The following is a 19,565-nucleotide window of genomic DNA, read 5'->3' as shown; positions in this document are numbered from 1 at the left end:
TGCGGCAGTGCTGAGCCGAGTCTTTCCCACGGTCTGGCGGCCAGCTGGGTGGGGGCGGGGTGGGGAGTGGGGCGGCCGATTGCCAGCCGCTTCTCCACGGGCAGGTGCTGCCACCTGCGCAGTAGTTCCACTGGCGGCCGCCAGGCCCGTGCGGCAAGCGGGCCGTGCGCGGTAGTTCCGCCAGCGGCCGCCAGATGGATACCGCCGCGCGCGTCGTGTCTAACCTGACGAAGCTACACAAAGTTAGATAACTTTAATAAGAGGGACGGTAAAGCCACAATTCCAACGCTGAATGTTGGGCAAAAGGAAAGGGATCCAACACAGCCATCTGTATTTACTGTATTTACCCTTTTCAGTCAGCGATAAGCCCCAGCAATCGCACCGCTGCAAAACTCGCAAGCTGTTCACCGTGCAGGGTATTGCAATATAAGCACCGACCGGCTGTTTTATCGCAAGTGTAATCGCTTAATAGGTAGGACGCCAAAAGCAAGTGAGACATGATAGGTAGGTGAAACAAAATACGAATTGAAATTAAACATACCTCAAATTGCAAACAAATCATTGATAACAAATTAAAACGAACTGAGACCAAGGAAAATCCGGGAAGTCTTAGGTTGTCTAGAGTCGTCTGATTTAAACGTCGGAAAGGAAAACTATTTTAGAACAAGTTCTTTGCGGTATTTAGGCAAGTAAATACCTTTGGCAGGTTTTCAGTACATTAGCAAGTTTTCAGTACATTACCAAGTAGCAGGTGATACAGCAAGCTGGCAGGTACTTTGGCAAGTTCAACAAGTTTTTCGTGAATATCTAAGCTTCTAGACGTCCGATTAACACGGGACGAACACCAATCGATCCCAAATTTTCTCCCTCATACTTTGATTGCCAAAGCGACGCGGAGCGAGCCAAGATATCTTGTTTAGTTATTCATTTGAGTAGGATTGCGGGTTTTTTGAAACGCTCAGTTTTTGCAGCGAGCTTTTTCTCTTAGGGCTTGCGAGATAGCTGCGTGCACACATATCTCTTCAACATTGCGCGCCTCACAGGAATGCGGCTGATTCACGTGCTTTTGTGAGCGAGGTGCTTCCCTCCGGGAGAAATTCGCCGTCCCCATATGCTTAACACAGAGCCGAGCGGCGGCTGACAGGTGGCCGGCTCTCGGGAGATCGGCAGCCGACACTCGAAAAATCGACAAGCCGCCGCTGAATGCGCGTGCGGCAGTGCTGAGCCGAGTCGTTCCCACGGTCTGAGGTACCCCCAGTTTGAAGATTCGGCTGTAGAATATGTAGTTTTAAATACGTAGTTTGACGTACATCTCGGAAAAGTGAGATACGGCCAGAAATGAGTGTGGGTCCCTCCGTTCTGAAGATTCTGATCGACGCCGATTGAAATAATTCGCCGTGCATATCTCGGCTTATTGACGACCGATTGACACGGGATCAACACCGATCGATACCAAATGGCTCTGTGGGGGGGGGGGAGTAGAGTGGCAAGTTTTCCTACCCGACGAACCCGGAATTATCCCGAGGGGGTAGGTGTGGGAGTAGAGTCGGGGGAACGGGGGGGGCGAGTGCAAGTACCAAGTACTTTCGCAAGTACCAAGCAAGTACCAAGTACTTTTACAAGTACCAAGCAAGTACCAAGTACTTATGGAAATACCAAGCAAGTACCAAGTACTTTGGCAAATACAGAGTACTTATGCAAATACCAAGCAAGTACCAAGTACTTTGGCAAGTACCGAGTACTTTTGCAAGTACCAAGCAAGTACCAAGTACTTTTGCAAGTTCAGCAAGTTTTTCGCCAATATCGAAGCTTCTAGACGTCCGATCGTCACCGGGAAAACACCATTCGATCCCAAATTTTCTCCCGAATCTTTATATGGCCAAAGCGACGCGGAGCGAGCCAAGATATCTTGTTTAGTTATCCATTTGAGTAGGATTGCGGGTTTTTTGAAGCGCTGAGTTTTTGCAGCGAGCTTTTCCTGTTAGGGCTTGCGAGATATCTGCGTACACACATATCTCTTCAGCATTAGACGATAACCAGGAATGCGGCTGATTCACGTGCGATTGTGAGTGAGGTACCCTCAGTTTGAAGATTCGGCTGTAGAATATGTAGTTTTAAACACGTAGTTTGACGTAGATCTCGGAAAAGTGAGATACGGCCAGAAATGAGTGTGGGTACCTCCGTCCTGAAGATTCTGATCGGCGCCGATTGAAATAATTCGCCGTGCATATCTCGGCTTATTGACGACCGATTGACACGGGACAAACACCGATCGATACCAAATGGCTCTGGGGGGGGGGGGGGGGATAGAGTGGCAAGTTTTCCCACCCGACGAACCCGGAATTATCCCGAGGGGGTAGGGGTGGGAGTAGAGTCGGGGGAACGGGGGGGCACGTACCAAGTACTTTCGCAAGTACCAAGCAAGTACCAAGTACTTTTACAAGTACCAAGCAAGTACCAAGTACTTATGCAAATACCATGCAAGTATCAAGTACTTTGGCAAATACCGAGTACTTATGCAAATACCAAGCAAGTACCAAGTACTTTGGCAAGTACCGAGTACTTTGGCAAGTACCAAGCAAGTACCAAGTACTTTTGCAAGTTCAGCAAGTTTTTCGCCAATATCGAAGCTTCTAGACGTCCGATCGTCACCGGAAAAACACCATTCGATCCCAAATTTTCTCCCGAATCTTTTTATGGCCAAAGCGACGCGGAGCGAGCCAAGATATCTTGTTAGCCTTACATTTGGCTTCATATAATACTGTGCTGGCTTGCAGCTGGCACGTAGTTAGGTACATATTGATTTGCTGCTGACATTTTTATTTACATTATAGGTATGCAAAGTGTGTTATGTGGTTTCAATAATAATAGCAACATGTTTTTCTTTATTTTTATTTCATACATAAATAAAATGGTTAATGTTAGCTTTTTTAAAATATCTACATGTAATGTATATAGTTCACTAGTTGTCAGGAATTACATATGCAGTATGCACCCATGAATGTATTTCACTACTTAGCAAAGCAAGCGTCACACTTCTTTTTGCAACAAAGGAGAGGCGCTGTAGGTTAGGTTTTAGGTTTTAGGTGGTAGGTTTTAGGTTGAAGGTTGTGTTAGGTTATGCCAGGTTTGATTAGGTTTGGTTTGGTTTGGGTTGATTAGAAAGCATCTCTGGGTACAGCGCCTCTCCATGGTTGCAGAAATAAGTGTGACGCTTGCTTTACGACTACCTGTATTTCTTGGGTTTGCACAAACATTTTATGTTGAATAATTTGATGAGTCTGTCCAATGAGTTGAGTCAGAATTGAGTCATGAGTCGATTCAAATTATTTAACAGAACCCTTGAGTCATGAGTTGAATCGAATCGCTAAACTGAAAATATGCTTGAATCATGAGTCGAATTGATTCATATATTGCTTGGCATGTTTGAGTCAAGAGTTGAATCGAATCATTTCAATTAAAGTTTTTGGAATCATGAGTCGAGTCGATTCAGTTTTAGGAAACTCTCTTCTGAATCGACTCACCAAAAATTTGAGTCGTATACAACCCTGAGGGGATAGCACTATAGATCTTCGGCGGCCTTATTTCCATCGCCAATGGGCGCCGGGTCAGAGTGCGGGAGTGGCGCCGCGCTCTGCCGGTCCCTCGTCTGACGGCTGCCGTGACGGCCTTGAGCTGAGGTTCGACGGCGGTCGGCCGGGTCCCGGGCCGACCGATACCCGCGCCGGAACCGCCGCCGAGAGCATGACAAGCGGCTGCAAATGGCTGCGGCGCGCCGCGACCGCCGCCGCGCCGGCCGGCATAATCAAACGGCTCTGGCCGCCGGCCGATAAGATTGATCCGGCTAATAAGAGGCCGGGTGCGCCGGCCGCCGCCCGGTCCTCGCTCCCTATTTGCTCTGTGTGTCGGTCCGGCCGGCTTCCTGCCGAGACAGACGGCATCGGAAAAGGGTGCATCGCTGTCATTGGTCAGTAACTCCGCTGTCTCTGAGGCACTACCGGCGCCACACCGTAGCACAGCAGCAGCCATGAGCAGTGAGCATCGTTAAAGGAACAGCAGCTACCCTGCAGGCACCGCCGCCGCAGCCTCTGTCCTGTCTGGGTGGCAGTGGTGGCTTCGCTAGGTCTCCACAGACCAGCGGCAGACCCGATGAGACCCTCCTCAGACCGCCGACCTGTCTGGCTATACCAGTCCCGCGGCCTGCGCGTCGACCCGGTCCGACCATTGCCGCTCACGGGTCGGTCGAACGCGCACCGCCGCCCCGCCGCCGGCGCCGCGCCCGCCGCAATGTAGTTACGCTGCCAGGCAGCTAATTCGGTTTGCTGCCCCGGCCTTCCACCAATCTTGTCGACCCAGCCGGTCCGAATCACCCACTAGAACGGTAGAATAAATTCCGTGATGAGACTAATGTGATGATTTATCAGCGCCCCGGCCTGTCAGCGGCCGTCCTGTTATTTCAGAGTCCACTGCAGCAGTGGCCAGGGTCAGGCTGAAATTATTCAAATTATTAAGGTGGCTGAGCGCTGTACGACATTATTATATGAGAATGACCTCATCTACGATGATAACTTGGACACAGTTTTTCGCTCACTTCTCCCGATAGCGGGCTTATTTCCGCTAACCATTAGCTAGATCACCCTCTCTCTACAGCGCCGACATATCTTGGAATGCGCTACCAAGAATATTGACCGAGTTTGCAGCGAGGCGCACTCAATTGGATGCTTTTAGACACCACCCATACCTATTCACTTTAATTTTTACTGTGTTTTGTTCAATTTGTACCGTGCATGCCTTACTTTAGAAATCATAGATTGTTTGCATCAACGTGATCCATGTAACAGTTTTCTGGCATTCCTGCTAAACACCGAGACATTTTGACAAGATTTTTCTAACAAACCTGGGACACGCATTGTATTTCTCGATTTAAGCATTGCTCACGATACAAAACAGATGTCTGATATTCATGCAAACAGCATGAGTTAATGAAGTACAAATATTTTTTGAGTGGGATACACTGGATTCGATTGTTCGTGATAAGCTTCATCGAACGGCCGAGAGGCTCGCTGGAATGCCCAGGTGCATGTCTGAGGTCTTTGTATGTACTCGTATGTACCCCACGGCCTCGGACGACTCAGGGACGTCCCCTGCGTCCTCAGAACGAGCAAGATCCGGAACGGAGCTGTCACCGATCCCCAGTCGCATCGCCGAGTCAGCGCCTATACGTCTCTGATTGGAAAACATAATAGAAAACAGGGATCGGTGCACCCAATAATTGCGCTCTCCTTATTTGGTCGTCGCACAGCAGCGGTAGATATTGGCTGGCTGGCTCCCTTACTCCAATAAAAACACCGTGGCATCTTCTTATCACCTGGGACCAGGCAACAAATATTCGAGTAGGTATACGGAATACGGAATGATTGCGTACTTCATCACAGCAATAAATGGTATGTTGTTGGTAAATAAGATTACAAATAAGTTATTCGATATTTCAATCTTGTTCAATGTTCATGTGACATGTGAGAGCATTTTTATCAGCAAACAAAAAGGAAACCTGTTTGCTTGGGAGGAAGAATATGGTCTAGAGGAAGTTGTTATTTAATCAAATACGGACAGACAATCTTGACATCAAGTCCCTAGCTGCTGCTAGATAAGCGTTTTTTCACTAAGTTATAAAGCGATATGGGACGGTGTGTCCGGCAGTTTAATATAGACGGCAAAGGAACGGCGGATCTGGTGGATGTAGGTATGTGTACAGACGTTGGATCCGTTGGGTGTAGTAATGGCGCAGATCCGGTGCGTGCTCGAACAGCGGGACGGTTCGAACGATATCGGAGACAGCTGCGGTCACTCCACTGCAGCCCCGGCAGCTGCCCGACTGACAGAATCATTGACAGCTCCGGCAGTGGTCCGACTGACAGCCGGCGTTCCTCGGCTGTCGGCGCTGACCGACACGGTCCACACGGTGCACCTGCCGGGCAGACTCCCGCGGGTCGCAGCTGGGCCCGGGGCAGCACCCCGCCGGGGGCAGAGCCACACGGCGCACCTGCCGAAGGAAACCCAGGCTCCAGCTGAGCTAGGTCAGGAGCCCACCGAGGGCCGCTGGACTCCCCTGTGCGAGTCAATCAAACCCGCCTCCCAGTTGAGAGAACATGAACGGAAGGTAGCGTACTCACATACGAGTACTTTCCAGTAAGGCATAGTTAGATAGAGTACTTACACCCAAACTAACACCATTTATGTTCGGTGGCTGTTCGTCGTTCCACTGGCACCGGCAGGGGAATCACGCCCGCCGGCTCAGGTCAACAATTTCGTAAAAAGCCTAACATTTGCACCATAACAGATTCGCTACTCGCCAGGATATATGTAAATCATTGTCTTGTTTCGCATATCGAATGTAGAATGCGTAATGCGCATCACCTTTATTCCCCACTCCATTACCTCTATCAGACTCTTTGAGGTCATGAAGCTTGACTGTCGCTGGTGCAGCAGCCGTCACTTCCTGCTTGATTGAGACCTTTTTCAGAATGATGACCAATTACGGTTAGTTTCGGTCATCGGACCACGGCAAATGTCGGTTTAATATCGTATTCCCGAGTTAGAATGACACATGTGGTCTAATGGAGCCTGCACATGAGGTCGGCTAGTGCCACTGTCATATCCGCTATCAGCAGTAACGGCTGAAATGTTCGCCCGGTGATGGACCCATTTCCGAGGGGCCCGGCTCATCACTGACCCCGCCGCTAGTCTTTGTCCTTATCTCTTCTCTCCCTTCCTCCCTCTCTCTCTCTCTCTCTCTCTCTCTCTCTCTCTCTCTCTCTCTCTCTCTCTCTCTCTCTCTCTCTCTCTCTCTCTCTCTCTCTCTCTCTCTCTCTCTCTCTCTCTCTCTCTCTCTCCCCTCGTTCTGTCGATCTATCTCATCCCGATCTGGCTCCGGTTGCCTGGCCGCGGGGCCGGCGGGGCGGGGCGGGGCGGTGTGGCGGCTATATGGTCGGCCGATGGAGGACTGCGCTCGTCCGCCATCTGAGCAATGGTCAGCCCGTGCCGCGGCCGACTGGGCCGTGACTCGTCGCGCTGTCGATCGGCCCTCCTCCCCTGTGGCCGCCCCCCCCCCCCCTCCCCCGCCGCTGGCCCGACCGGCGCGGCGGCCGGTGGGCCCACCGCGTCCCCCGGCGGAGGACAGAGGACTGCTCCTGTCTCCATGGACGGTGTCCGCTGGAACCCACTGCGGAGTGTCTCTGGGTACTGTGTGTTACAAGCTTACATCGCTAGACAGGCTGTCCCTTACCGCCATGAATAAGATTTTCTCGAGATCCACCATTCCGCACAGCCGCACCACTCATCTCCGCTCTGAAATCAGTACACGTCCACCCATGAACTTCCGAGGCCGGAGCTCTCCCCATTCACATGTCCCTTTCATCTCTACCGTGTCCTCGGAATCACGCCTCGGTCCCAGCCCTCGATCACACACTCTGCTCCCTTCATCTTGTCCTTTTTTATTCTCTTCGCCCAATCCCCATCTATCACTCAGTCCCGGTTTCGCCGCTTCTTTCCGTTTGTTTTTTGTCATCCCACATTTCTCTCTCTCTCTCTCTCTCTCTCTCTCTCTCTCTCTCTCTCTCTCTCTCTCTCTCTCTCTCTCTCTCTCTCTCTCTCTCTCTCTCTCTCTCTCTCTCTCTCTCTCTCTCCCCCTCTATCTCTCCCTCTCTCTCCCTCTCTCTCTCTCTCTCTCTCTCTCTCTCTCTCTCTCTCTCTCTCTCTCTCTCTCTCCCTCTCTCGGTTGATCGGAGAGAGATGGGTCGTTGTCACGTGACACCGTCCGTCTTTGTCGAGCCGCTGATGTGCCGACCGGCCGTCCACTCAGAGTGGTGAGCAGACCCCGGGATAGATAGCGGCCCTCGCAGAGGCTAGAGCAGACCTCTCGAGCGGGGCAGACCGGACAGCTCATGCTGTGCTGACGTCTCTTACGGAGGCAGTGATCCTCCTCAGGGCTGTGTGGGTTTGGTGGAGAGTTGTTAGAACAGCTGTGCTTGCGTTTGTTACGGGTTCGAGATATTAAAATTTTAGCCACTCAGAAGAGATATTCTTGAGAAGTACTTAGGTACAGCATTTATATTGTTTTCGTCTCCAATAGGTATCATAGCAACCTGGCCAATGATTTCTACCTCGTCTGCCTCGTATCAACCTGTTCCTGCCCTCCCCTGTTGTGACGAACCCTCCCCTAACCATGAGCACGGATAGAGTCTCAATGCGATGGGCTCCGCCTCATGTTCATGAATCATGATCTGGGAGAGGTAGAGTCCGGCTGAGGTCGGTAATACCTTCCATGTCAATGTCTTATACATTAGTCAGGTGCATGCTCAATGTGCACGTACTCGTAAAGCGACTAAAAATATGCTCGTACTTTATATGCTATATGGAGCTATTTAAATACGCTCGTTTGAAAGAAAATTGCATAGTAGGTATGCATAAAAAAGTAAATTGGTCAATATCTATGCCAGATCACAGTTCAGCACACCAGAAGTCATCAAAGGTCAAATTTCGCCTACTTCAAAACTTTTGATGCATCGAAACATAAATAGAGGCGATATTTAGCCCTGACTTCTGGTAAACTGACCTTTGGCATTACACTCTCTTCATTGTATTTTTTTACGCATGCCATGTGATTTTCTTTCGAACGATCATACGAGGTGTGTCACTACCTGGCCCAGGAGCCAAGTTAATTAAAACGGGGGCATTAAGATAACCCTGGCCCGGCGCGGTTAACCTTCTGTGTGATGTCGTCAAAACGTTTCGCTGACATTTAATTTACATCTCTTTTGTTTCAGAATTTGAAGAGTCAAATTATGACAACCAATTTGTGGGTGAAACATGTAAGTATAGGTATGTCCGCCTGGTTATCGATCTCCCGATCTATTAGGTATAAATCGATTATCTGTTGTTATCGATCCGTACTATGACGATCCATCCCGTCATCTATGAGGAGGTATGATTTTATTTTCATATCGCACGTGCACATGGCACATGGATCTGAAAGTTGACCTGAGGTTGACAAGAATCCAAAAATCCTATTTTGGGAGCGATTAGCCAACAACCAACTGTGCTGTTGTCAAGAGACCCCATGGAATCACAAAAACATATTTTTTGGCATATCTAGCTAGGGTACATGAGCGTGACATGATTATGTAGAGTCAAAATATGTTATTCTTTGTCTCCAAAGATTAGATGACGCAGTTTATAGCTTTACCGTTTTTGATTTATCCGGTGCGGTCCAAACGTCCGGTCCAAACGTGTTCTTGGTTTATCGGCAGATTCCAAGAAATCCTTAATCCGATGAGCGTCTTTTTGATAGGCATTAATAAAGACAGACCCTAGACTCCATTTTGTTTTGAGGTTCATTATCCACTGAGATCCAACAATCCCGCGCCCCGCTGGGGGGGCTATTTATAGCCCCCTCCCGTTTTTCTGCAATAACTTCCAAACCGCGTGACGGATCAACGCCAAACTTTCAGTACCTTCGGCTGCATCAATTTGACACCTTGTGTCAAAATTTGAACTTCGTAGCTACCATAGGTCGGCCGGAAATGACGTCAGAGTGACGTCATGTTCGTCCGATTTCGACGCAAAACATTGAACCACGGCAATCGCTCCCAAGAGCTCAGTTTTTAAGCTAGATCCAATTTCTTTGCATGAAAGGACTCAGAATTGACCGCGCTATCAAACTGCTATCTCGGATTTTCAAAATTTTAAAAATTTCGAAAATTTTATATAATAATATTCAAAATTTATATTTTTATATTTTTTCAAAAAGTTTTGACTTTTCGAAAAAAAAAAACGGAATATATGTGACAGAACGCATGATTATGACTACCTCTAGCAAGTTTTAGCTAAATATCTTCAAAAATGGCCAAGTTATACGCATTATTGCAAAAAATTCACAATTATTAATTTTTTCAAATCAATTTTCAGTACGTATTTGACATCGTACACCAATACAAAGGGCACCATCGTGTTCCTGAGCTCAAATTACATCCAATTGACACCTTTTTTGTTGAAAAAAAATTAACTTCAAAATTTGACCTTTTTTGACCTGAAAGTGACCTGACCTAAGCTGAATTCGACTCAAAATGACCTCGAATGACACAGATGACATCAAATTCGAAATCTATGGCCTAAATGGACCATAAAACATGTTTCACGTGACCGACGCATGATAAAGTATTTCCGTGACCTGTGATGACTTGACCCTGACCTGAAAATCAAAGTACAAGTTTGGTACCCTCAAGGTATCTAGAGCATCTGTTCACGAGTGTGTAAACCAAAAATGAGCCTGATCTGACTTGTAATACGGCGGCCAGAGCCCAAAATGTGAACAAGCCAAAATGCTAATAATTTTTACTTTGACCTGACCTGTGACGTCATCGGTGACCTCAAGGTCAATGAATTTAGGTTTCGTTCGACAGTTTTTCCGGGGCTATCAGACGCCGTTTGAATTTTGACGATCGGCCCAGTAGTTTCGGAGTTAGGAGGGGGGGCTATGAATAGCCCCCCCCCCCCAGTAGGGCGTGTTATACACAGACCCCAGTGGGGCGCGGGTTAAGTCCCTACATGTCTGGCTCATACGCAAGGTCACTGTCATCAAATGAAACGCCTTTGGTTTGGGATGGACTCACCATGCAGGCTGTCATGTGAGGTCCGAGGATGAAGACCTGTCGTGTGTGATCAATGACTTCCTAGTCGGCAGACGATGAATCATGGGACAAAACTTGCAATGCATTGTCAGTGGTCACTACAAGTTTCCCGATTATTTGTGATTTGTGTTTCTCAATGCCTTTCAAAAAGAGCGAGTTATGGCTGCTGATTAATTATGGTGGTAGTTCATTGCGAGGAAATGCTAGATCAAGTGTGTGTAAGTTGTGCGTCTACGGTTACATGTGGCGTCCCGGTACCACCTAGTGGTCGTATATTCATATTTAGCTTTTATATGAACGTTTACCTTCATAATCAAAGAACTTTGGGCATTCGCATAGCTTATAACCAACCCTCCCTTTGAATACAAACAAACGGTTACGTGTCTTCCGTCCATGTTAATGCCAGGTAAAACCTCGCATAAATATAAATATTCTAAAAGAAAACCTCGTCTGGCTCAAACTATTATGTCAAAAACGACCACTAGCTGAAATTGGATGGCAGATACCGCTCCGTTTTAGTGCCCACTAACTTGAAAACTGCTACCTAAAGCCACGCAGGCATATCAACAGATGCCAAAAAGTGTGCGTGTTCTCCGTTCGTACATACTTAGTTCGAATTGTAATTTGTCGTTCGCCTTTTTAATTTTTAGCGGATATTGTTGATACTTGATGCTTATGAAAGCGGTAGCTTAATATCAGTACACAGCTCCTGATATGCACGTTCTGGGCGCTCGTGTGATTCCTATCCTAATTGGACAGAAAAGTAAGATCAAGTAATGCGACGAATAAATCGGCATATCAACTTCATTGCATCTTCCCTTATCCCCGGCACTATTCTGATTACTGCAGACATACATGCACCATTGTGCTATACCTATACGTCATGGCTGGTGCCGTGGTGGCCGTAGGTCTTTATTTCTCAACTGTAGTTTATATAGGGTCTTGCTGTAGTCGACGTTCGTGTATGTACGTAGGGGAGACCGGGGCACAGCGGCCGCCCTAATGTTTGTTTCCATGCCGACGCTTCATTTCCAAATATGGGAAGATTCTTTCTATGTCAACATGATCCCTATTAAATTGCCTTTCATTTCAACTCGGTTTCATTTCTAAAGGCGTTCACATATAATTGGAAAAGCTTAGCACCTATGCATGACGGTCACTTTGTCCCAGTCCTCCGAGGCAAAGCGGCCACCGGCAATTTCTTTGCCCCTTCATGAGAAACAGGATAGTTCTCTCATGCACGACTAGTTATTGATGGCAATAAGGTTTAAGCGAGGATGGATGTTTATTTTGTTATCTTCCCATCCTGTAGCTAAACAATGCAAGGACATTCATGAAAACAGTGTATTGATTTTTTTTGTAACTCATGTAACCGAAAAGTGGCCGAAATAAACTCATGGCGATACATTTCAATATCAATAACGTTTGTTGTTCAGATGGAAGCAACTTATGGCCAATTGTGGGCTGGCCACGCTTCGCCCACTTTGCCCCGCGCCTACGGTCTGAAACAAAAATATTTCAGCTCAGCTATTAGTGGGGAAAAAATATTAGAATTGGTTGAAGACATGTACGGAAACCACGCTATTCATGATCAACAACGCATAAATAAAATTCCAGCGGTTATGGAATAAAATACAAAACATTAAAGAATCGTAAAAATAGTAGGACAGTCTGGGAAGAAATACTTTTCCGTATATCACAGATCCATGGCGACGGGCCGGAAACCTCGGTTTGGCTCTTTCGAACGAGAGCGAGGAGAGCCACACGTATAATTGGCAACCAATAAGTACGGAGTTGACACCAGTTGTGAATGGCTAAGATATGGGGTGGCCACTTTGCCCCGGGTGGCCGCTTTTCCCCGGTCTCCCCTACGCCGCTGAGCGCCGACGGATATGGCTGGATAGTTAGGCTGTGCCGCATCACACCAGTGTCATGCGGCGCAGCCTAGCATTCGCTCGGCGCTTCGGCGCATATCCCAGCCGCATGTGGATCCTTGTGGCTGGTAAACGTCCAGAACTCCAGTCCACACTGCACATCGCTGATTTCGATGGCTCGTTACACCAGGAGATTGGGCCGATTATTATCACAAATTGATCAGTGATCACGATAAACTAGGGAACCATGCGGCTCCATGCGCTGCAGGCGCACACAAGGGGCAAACTCCCGGCCTCACGGTGATGCGGACCTTGCGCCATCGGCCGTGCACCGTGCTCAGAGCACCCCTGGCGCCCGCAGGCCTGGTACGACTACAAGCTGACCTGGGGCCCCGACATGTACGGCGGGGTGGAGATGCTGCACGTTCCCTCCGACCACATCTGGCGGCCTGACATCGTCCTCTACAACAAGTGAGGCTGTTATCATTATGCCGCTGTATCTATAGATATATTGGACTAATGCTTCATCAGCTGCTGCATAATGAAGTCAACGGGCCTGTGCTTATGAAATGGGATACTTTATTTGCATGTTTATCACGTTTCTCATTGTCTCCTGTTATGTTCTTTTAATTATCAACTATGGATCATTCCTTGTGCCTACATTTTTTTTCAATTTGAAATACATCAATGTGAGGTTTGTGGTCCCGCGGGCTCTACGTTCAATCGTAAATATGTCAGTACGCACACGTACGGTTGGTGCACACTGCACGTACGTTCCAAAACGGCTCCTTTGTCCGGCCGCCAGCGCGGACGGCAACTTCGAGGTGACGCTGGCGACCAAGGCCACCCTCCACTACAACGGGCTCGTGGAGTGGGAGCCGCCGGCCATCTACAAGTCCTCGTGCGAGATCGACGTCGAGTACTTCCCGTTTGACGAGCAGACTTGCGTCATGAAGTTCGGCTCATGGACATACGATGGCTTTCAGGTAAGTTAGTGCCGCAGTAAAATGTGATGACCCGGCGCGGTGATGAAAGATGACTGCAAAACGTCCTTACCGAACATGCTGCGGCTTCCGAAGTAGCGATAGGTGAGGCACTTCAAGTTAGACACTTCAGCTCCCCGTCGCGCCAGAGCTGGCGACTGGGGATCAATCGCACAGCACATCACAGCACAGCACAGCACGGAGCACAGAAGGCTCAATCGGAGGCCAGTTCAGATTACATGACACACCTGTCCAGTATCTATAAACGTTATGTCATCTTTTCAAGCAAAGCATTTGTTGATAGAACATTTTTGTTACTTACTAATTTCTGCTAGCATTCAACATCGCCGACCGTTTTGCCTAGCGTGGCGCAGGGCCGAGCTGAAATAGCGAACCGACGGGCCCTTTTGTGGCTAGTGGCACCGGAAGTTTCTAAAACAGTGATACATGGGTTTGTTATCGCGCAATATTCGCATTTAACTACGCTGCGGCCAGGGCAATGCCGGCTTTATCAGACGATCGACAGCAAGTTAATGCGGAACGCTTTGTGGCGCCGTCATAATTCTTGGCTGGCGGCTTAGATATAAGTCAACGTAAGTCCGCGCGGGGTTATTCATTCGCTCAAATGTGATCATAAACTACGGTTACTGTGTTCTAGATACCATTGTGGTGTGATTTACTGCGGTACAGCTAGTTAATATGAGCGCTTTTCAGCGGATGGTCCCCGTGATTGTCTCCGAGCCACGCTTGTCGTTTGGCCTCATTATTTCAGCGTCAGGATTTTCACTAAGCGCTCACGCTACTACTACTTACCTACACTAGGCAAGATATATCACGATGCCAGACTTTGGCATGTCCATCATTGGTGTCCAGCATTGGTGTAAGGATCCATTGCATATACTTATTCATAGATCATGGCATTTTATTAAATACGTGCAGGAAATCACATTTGCACCAATATAACATAACGTAAGACGCTGCTCCGTGCACGAGTGATTGAAATATGCCGATCATTTTAGTCTTCTCGATTCAGCCCATGAACCGCTCATTCTTAGACGACTTCGGTGTACATATTATCAGAGATCCAAACAAAGCACATTTAGAGGCTGACGTCTCTGTTTTCATCCATTAACCATTAACTGTAGCCATCCGCGCGTGGGTTGCAGGTGGACCTGCGGCACTTTGACGAGGTGGAGGACTCGGACCTGGTGCCGCAGGGGGTTGACCTCTCCGAGTTCTACATGTCCGTCGAGTGGGACATCCTGGACGTGCCGGCCGTCAGGTGGGACTGCGATCAGACACTGAAGGACACTGCGTAGTATTCAGACACTGCGGCCTCGGCAGGGAGACCGCAGCGTCCTGTGGTGGATCTGTCAGGCCGTCACACTCTCTCTCTCTGACGTGAATATTAACCCTCGCCGGCACAGGGGGGGGGGGTTGATGCACCCCCCCCCCAAGGGTTTTCGCGAATAACTCGCGTAAAAAGCGGCCGATCGCCACGAAACTTACAGTACCCTCGCATTGATCAATTTTACACGTTCCCTAAAAATTTCATGACCCTGACCCCAATGACCTTTGACCTGTGACCTCTTTTCCGTGACCATGTTTGGCCGAAATCGCGATTCGGCGTATGTCGGCTCGCATTAGCCGCGCGTTTGCAAGCTTTTCGTGGTTTCAAACGTTCAAACATGTGATTTGATGTTGCTCCCATACATAAGGGTGGGTGTCAAGGTCACCCGAAGGTCAGGTCAGGTCATTGACCTTTGGTGACCTCGGGTGACCTCGGTTCACTTTTTCGAGTTTTACATGTTTCTAGGCTAGTTTTTGGAGCTGAATTCGAATTTAGCAACAATTTGAACATTTATGAAGCAGTTTTGGTACCTTCGTAACATGTCACGAAGCTGTCAGAGGCGGTTGACTCACTTGACACGTATTACGAATACCCGTCACAACCCCTACCGGTTGACCTGACCTGACCTGACCCGACCTGGTCTAAATGCTTAACATCATCTCTGATCAAAACTAACACGATATTCGTGATCAGCACCCCGGAAAACCACATAGCAGCCACACTTTACGACTTTCTAACAGGTCCCGATTTTCCCGGTTTTCGGGTCATTGACCTGACCTGGAAAGTCACCCGATGACCTAGGACCTTAAAATTGGTTATCACCGGCTTCCTCTCGTGACGGGCAACACGCTCGTTTTTTCCGCGAAGCTCTAGCTCGATCAGGGGCCAAACGCGAGGGGGGTCGTACCAACCCCCCCCCCCCCTTGTGCCGTCGAAGGACGCAAAATGGCCTGTGCCGGCGAGGGTTAATAGAAGACAGTTGTCTCATTACCCCTAAATACTGATCCAACCTTGCCGAGAGTAAACTGCTGTTGAAAACGAGACGACTTGGCATTCAAAGCTACCTTAACCCTATTCCTGGCGGGGGGGCCTCAGGAGCCCCCCCCCCCTGAGGTTTTTTGGTTATTTCTCCCAAACGCGTTGAGCTAGGAAGCTCAAATTTTCTGACTTTTCCTAAAAGGCTTCTACGCAACATGTCTGAAAATTTTGAGTTGATCTGACCTCAGGTCAGGTCACCAGAGGCGGTTTGGTGACCCTACCTCAGAAAAGTTTGCAATCACGCCAGAGCTAGAGTTTTTGACCGATCAATTTCTTCTCTTCAGACTTTAGTTAGGGTACCAGTATGTGCAATTTGTATATCTCGGAATTTTGATATCGGTGACCTAAGGTCAGGTCAGTCTCGCGACCTCCCCATTATAAGTCAATGGGGGAAAAATCAACTCCCTGTTTTTACCACTAAAACGGGTCGGAATGGCCCCATATACCATACATGACTTCATATACGATCAGCCTTCACTACCTTGAGGTCTGTTTTGCTGTTGGGCAGCTGTGAGGTCATGTGACGTCATCAAAGGTCACCAAAGGTTTTTGGCCAATAACTCCGTACAGGAACAAGATACAGACGCGTGGATGGTCTCATTGTGTTCATCTCGTCAAGACGCATCGAATGATATACATGATGACCTCGAGGTCACGTGACCTGAGGTCAACCTTTGACCTTGACCTTTCGAGGTCAACATATATATCATTCGATGCGGATTGACGAGAGGATCACGATGATGCCCTTAGTTTGTTCCTATCTTGACTAATTCGAAAGTTATTCGAGAAAAACTCTCTCCATATCTAGCGCCGCCATTTTGACTTTTTCGACCCCTGTGACGTCATCTTTGACCTGACCTGAAAATGACCTTAGTAAAAATTGTAGATCTTGACCGTGCGTATCCGATGCCGTTTACCGTTTGTCGCTGTGATGTGTAGTTTTTGAGATCTGAAGGGGGGGCCGAATCGGCCCCCCCCCCCCCGCCAGTTTATTGTCCCGGCGGAGCCCGCCAGGAATAGGGTTAAGTCCGCATAGTCTGTGCTACATAGCACTGAACTCAGTCATCAGTGAAGTGTACTGTCATAGGAACAACGCGATCCGTTTTATCTCGCAGAAAAAAAAAACGCACGCACACATCTGGGGGCAGAAGTGGGTATAGAGTTTGCCGGTCGATCTTTTATCTTGGCCCTTGCAGCCGTGCTCCTTACATGCTGCACTCGTTTACCGGCCGATTGGGTCCGCCGGTCAATGGAACAAACACTCAGACGATTCCAATGGCCCGCTCGTCAGTCTACAGCTGGATCCGACGATCCACTGATCCGACAATCCACCGGCCCAACCGGTCCATTGATTCACCAATCAGCCATATCGAACAATCCATTGATTCACTAGTCAGCCGTATCCACCGATCCACCGGTTTATGTACTGACCACTCTTACAGCCGGATCTAACAGTCCACCGATCCAAAATCGATCGGTCCGCTAACCTACTGATCTAGTGATTTACGATTGCATTTATTAACGCGGTCCACTGGTGCCCAGTCGAATCCACCAATCTACCAAAGACGCATCCACCGATCCACCAAACCACTGACAGCCATAGGTACCTACTCACCAATCACGCAGACGGTCTGATCGCTCACCAAAGACATATCCGGCGGTCGTCCGTTCCCATCCCTGCTGCCCGACCACTCACCGGTATTGTGTGTTCTGCCGTTATCAGTAATAAGAAAACAGCGGGACGGTCGGAGCAATGATGGGTCAGGTAGTAACAAAACACTGAGTTGTGATGTCTGAACGAGAAGAAGATATGTTTCACTGCGATGGCTAGAATGGTAACCCACTGTTAACATCCGAACATAGATCATGTATTTTTTCATGCGCATGCGTTTGATTTTTACCGTGGTGTAAGCTTGACCACTGACAGCAACAGGTCTGCCGTCATTTTATATGTAAAGTGATCTAGCCTGCATACCTAGTATGTGACATTAGTCCAGGGTAACCTTTGTTTCAGACATGAGAAGTTTTACACGTGCTGCGATGAGCCGTACCTGGATATCACATTCAACATTACAATACGGAGGAAGACGCTGTTCTACACGGTCAACCTCATCATTCCCTGCATGGGCATCTCGTTCCTCACGGTGCTGACATTTTATCTGCCCTCGGATAGCGGGGAAAAGGTTCGTTACGAACGTAAAGAAAGTTTTCAATTCCTAAGCAGTAAGCACTCATCGAACCGATGAGCTGTCACCTTTTCTAAATACATTTATTCATCTTAACTTTACAAAGGTTTTACCTTACAAAACATCGTTTTCTCAGGTCCCTACCCCATTAAGTACATCAAGAACACACATATACAATGATACACAGTTCAATGTTTTCAATGTGCCTTATACGCGTTGATTTAGTCATTGTTCTTGTTTTCACGCATACCATCTGAAGTGTTGAAAATGCTGATATTCTGTCACCGCTCATCGCCAGATGACGTTGTCCATTTCCATCCTCGCAAGTCTGCACTGATGTGACTGATGACAAGTGACGTCATCGCTCGGTACCCCCAGGTGACGTTGTCCATTTCCATCCTCATCAGTCTGCACGTGTTCTTCCTGCTGGTCGTGGAGATCATCCCGCCGACGTCACTGGTCGTCCCGCTGCTCGGAAAATACCTCATATTTGCCATGATACTCGTCTCCATAAGGTGAGAAGCGACCTTTTTTACCTTTGTGCCAGCCGGGCAGTGGTGGGCAGTTGCAGTGGTTGCAGGCACTGGGCAAGGATCGGTGAGCGGAATAAGTCTCGAACTTTTCTTTGGACGCTTATTCACAAAAATGCGCGGAATTTTCAACGTGACCGGTGTTACAACGTACAACGTAACGACATGCAATATCTATAGGTATTTGGTGTGGCTGTTGCCTTACAAAACATTTCGGAATGCAGTCGCCAGTCAAAACATTCGTCTCCGGGTCTTCTCTTTGAGCAGACCTCATCGTCTGTCCCAAACTCCGAGCCGTTGGCGCGCTGCAAATCCTGCGATGTGTCTGTGTTCGGCGGCCTCTGATCCGTCCCGTAGTATCGGGGTGTGGCGGTAATCCCCGCCCATCTCCGCGCCCCGCCGCGGTCTGCCGGGGTCGTCCGGCGGGCCATGACTGTCAGCGGTGCTGATGGGCAGCGCTGCCGTAAACGCCACCCTACGCCCGGCTACGGCGAGGGCGGCCGCCGCGGGCGGCGAGCCGGCTCCCAGTGGTATCACGGCGGCGTCACGGCGGTCACTGCTGCAGCTGCCGGTTACGGCCCCGGAGTATATCGTAAATAACAGCCGGCGGTCCTATATACACCGGCTTCGTCTGTCGTCGGTTTATGTGACCCAGACCTTCTTACGTTTTAATAGAGCTAACGGAAGAAAAACGGCATTGAGGGTCAGCATAAAAAGTGTCGAAGCACAGATTAGTTTAATGATGATTATGTGTGAAACTGTGAATAAAAAAGTGTCTGTGTGATTATGCTTCATAAGTTGCGATCATGCACGGAATATGAACCACTTTTGGACGTTTTTGTTTTTGTAAAGGTACCCAAATGAAAATGTCTTCAGATGGAAACAACAAAGGTACAATGCAGTTAAATTTTATAA

At 48.5% G+C, this 19,565-nt stretch overlaps 1 protein-coding gene across 1 annotated transcript in view; it reads left to right on the top strand.

Annotated features, from left to right (window-relative positions):
* LOC122382943 (acetylcholine receptor subunit alpha-like) overlaps positions 1 to 18,639 on the top strand; it is a 31,701-nt gene extending 13,062 nt beyond the window's left edge. The window contains exons 2-7 of the mRNA XM_043368914.1: positions 8,826 to 8,870; positions 12,924 to 13,033; positions 13,368 to 13,548; positions 14,712 to 14,827; positions 17,949 to 18,117; positions 18,499 to 18,639. Coding sequence (XP_043224849.1) covers positions 8,826 to 8,870; positions 12,924 to 13,033; positions 13,368 to 13,548; positions 14,712 to 14,827; positions 17,949 to 18,117; positions 18,499 to 18,639 — 762 coding nt within the window. The remainder of the gene's footprint in view (positions 1 to 8,825; positions 8,871 to 12,923; positions 13,034 to 13,367; positions 13,549 to 14,711; positions 14,828 to 17,948; positions 18,118 to 18,498) is intronic.
* Positions 18,640 to 19,565: the final 926 nt, after the last annotated feature.

This window comes from Amphibalanus amphitrite, unplaced genomic scaffold (assembly GCF_019059575.1).
Source record: "Amphibalanus amphitrite isolate SeventyFive unplaced genomic scaffold, NRLGWU_Aamphi_draft 000151F_arrow, whole genome shotgun sequence".
Lineage (NCBI taxonomy): Eukaryota > Metazoa > Arthropoda > Thecostraca > Balanomorpha > Balanidae > Amphibalanus > Amphibalanus amphitrite.
The sequence above is the reverse complement of the archived record's forward strand: the minus strand, read 5'-3'. Positions and strand labels throughout refer to the sequence as shown.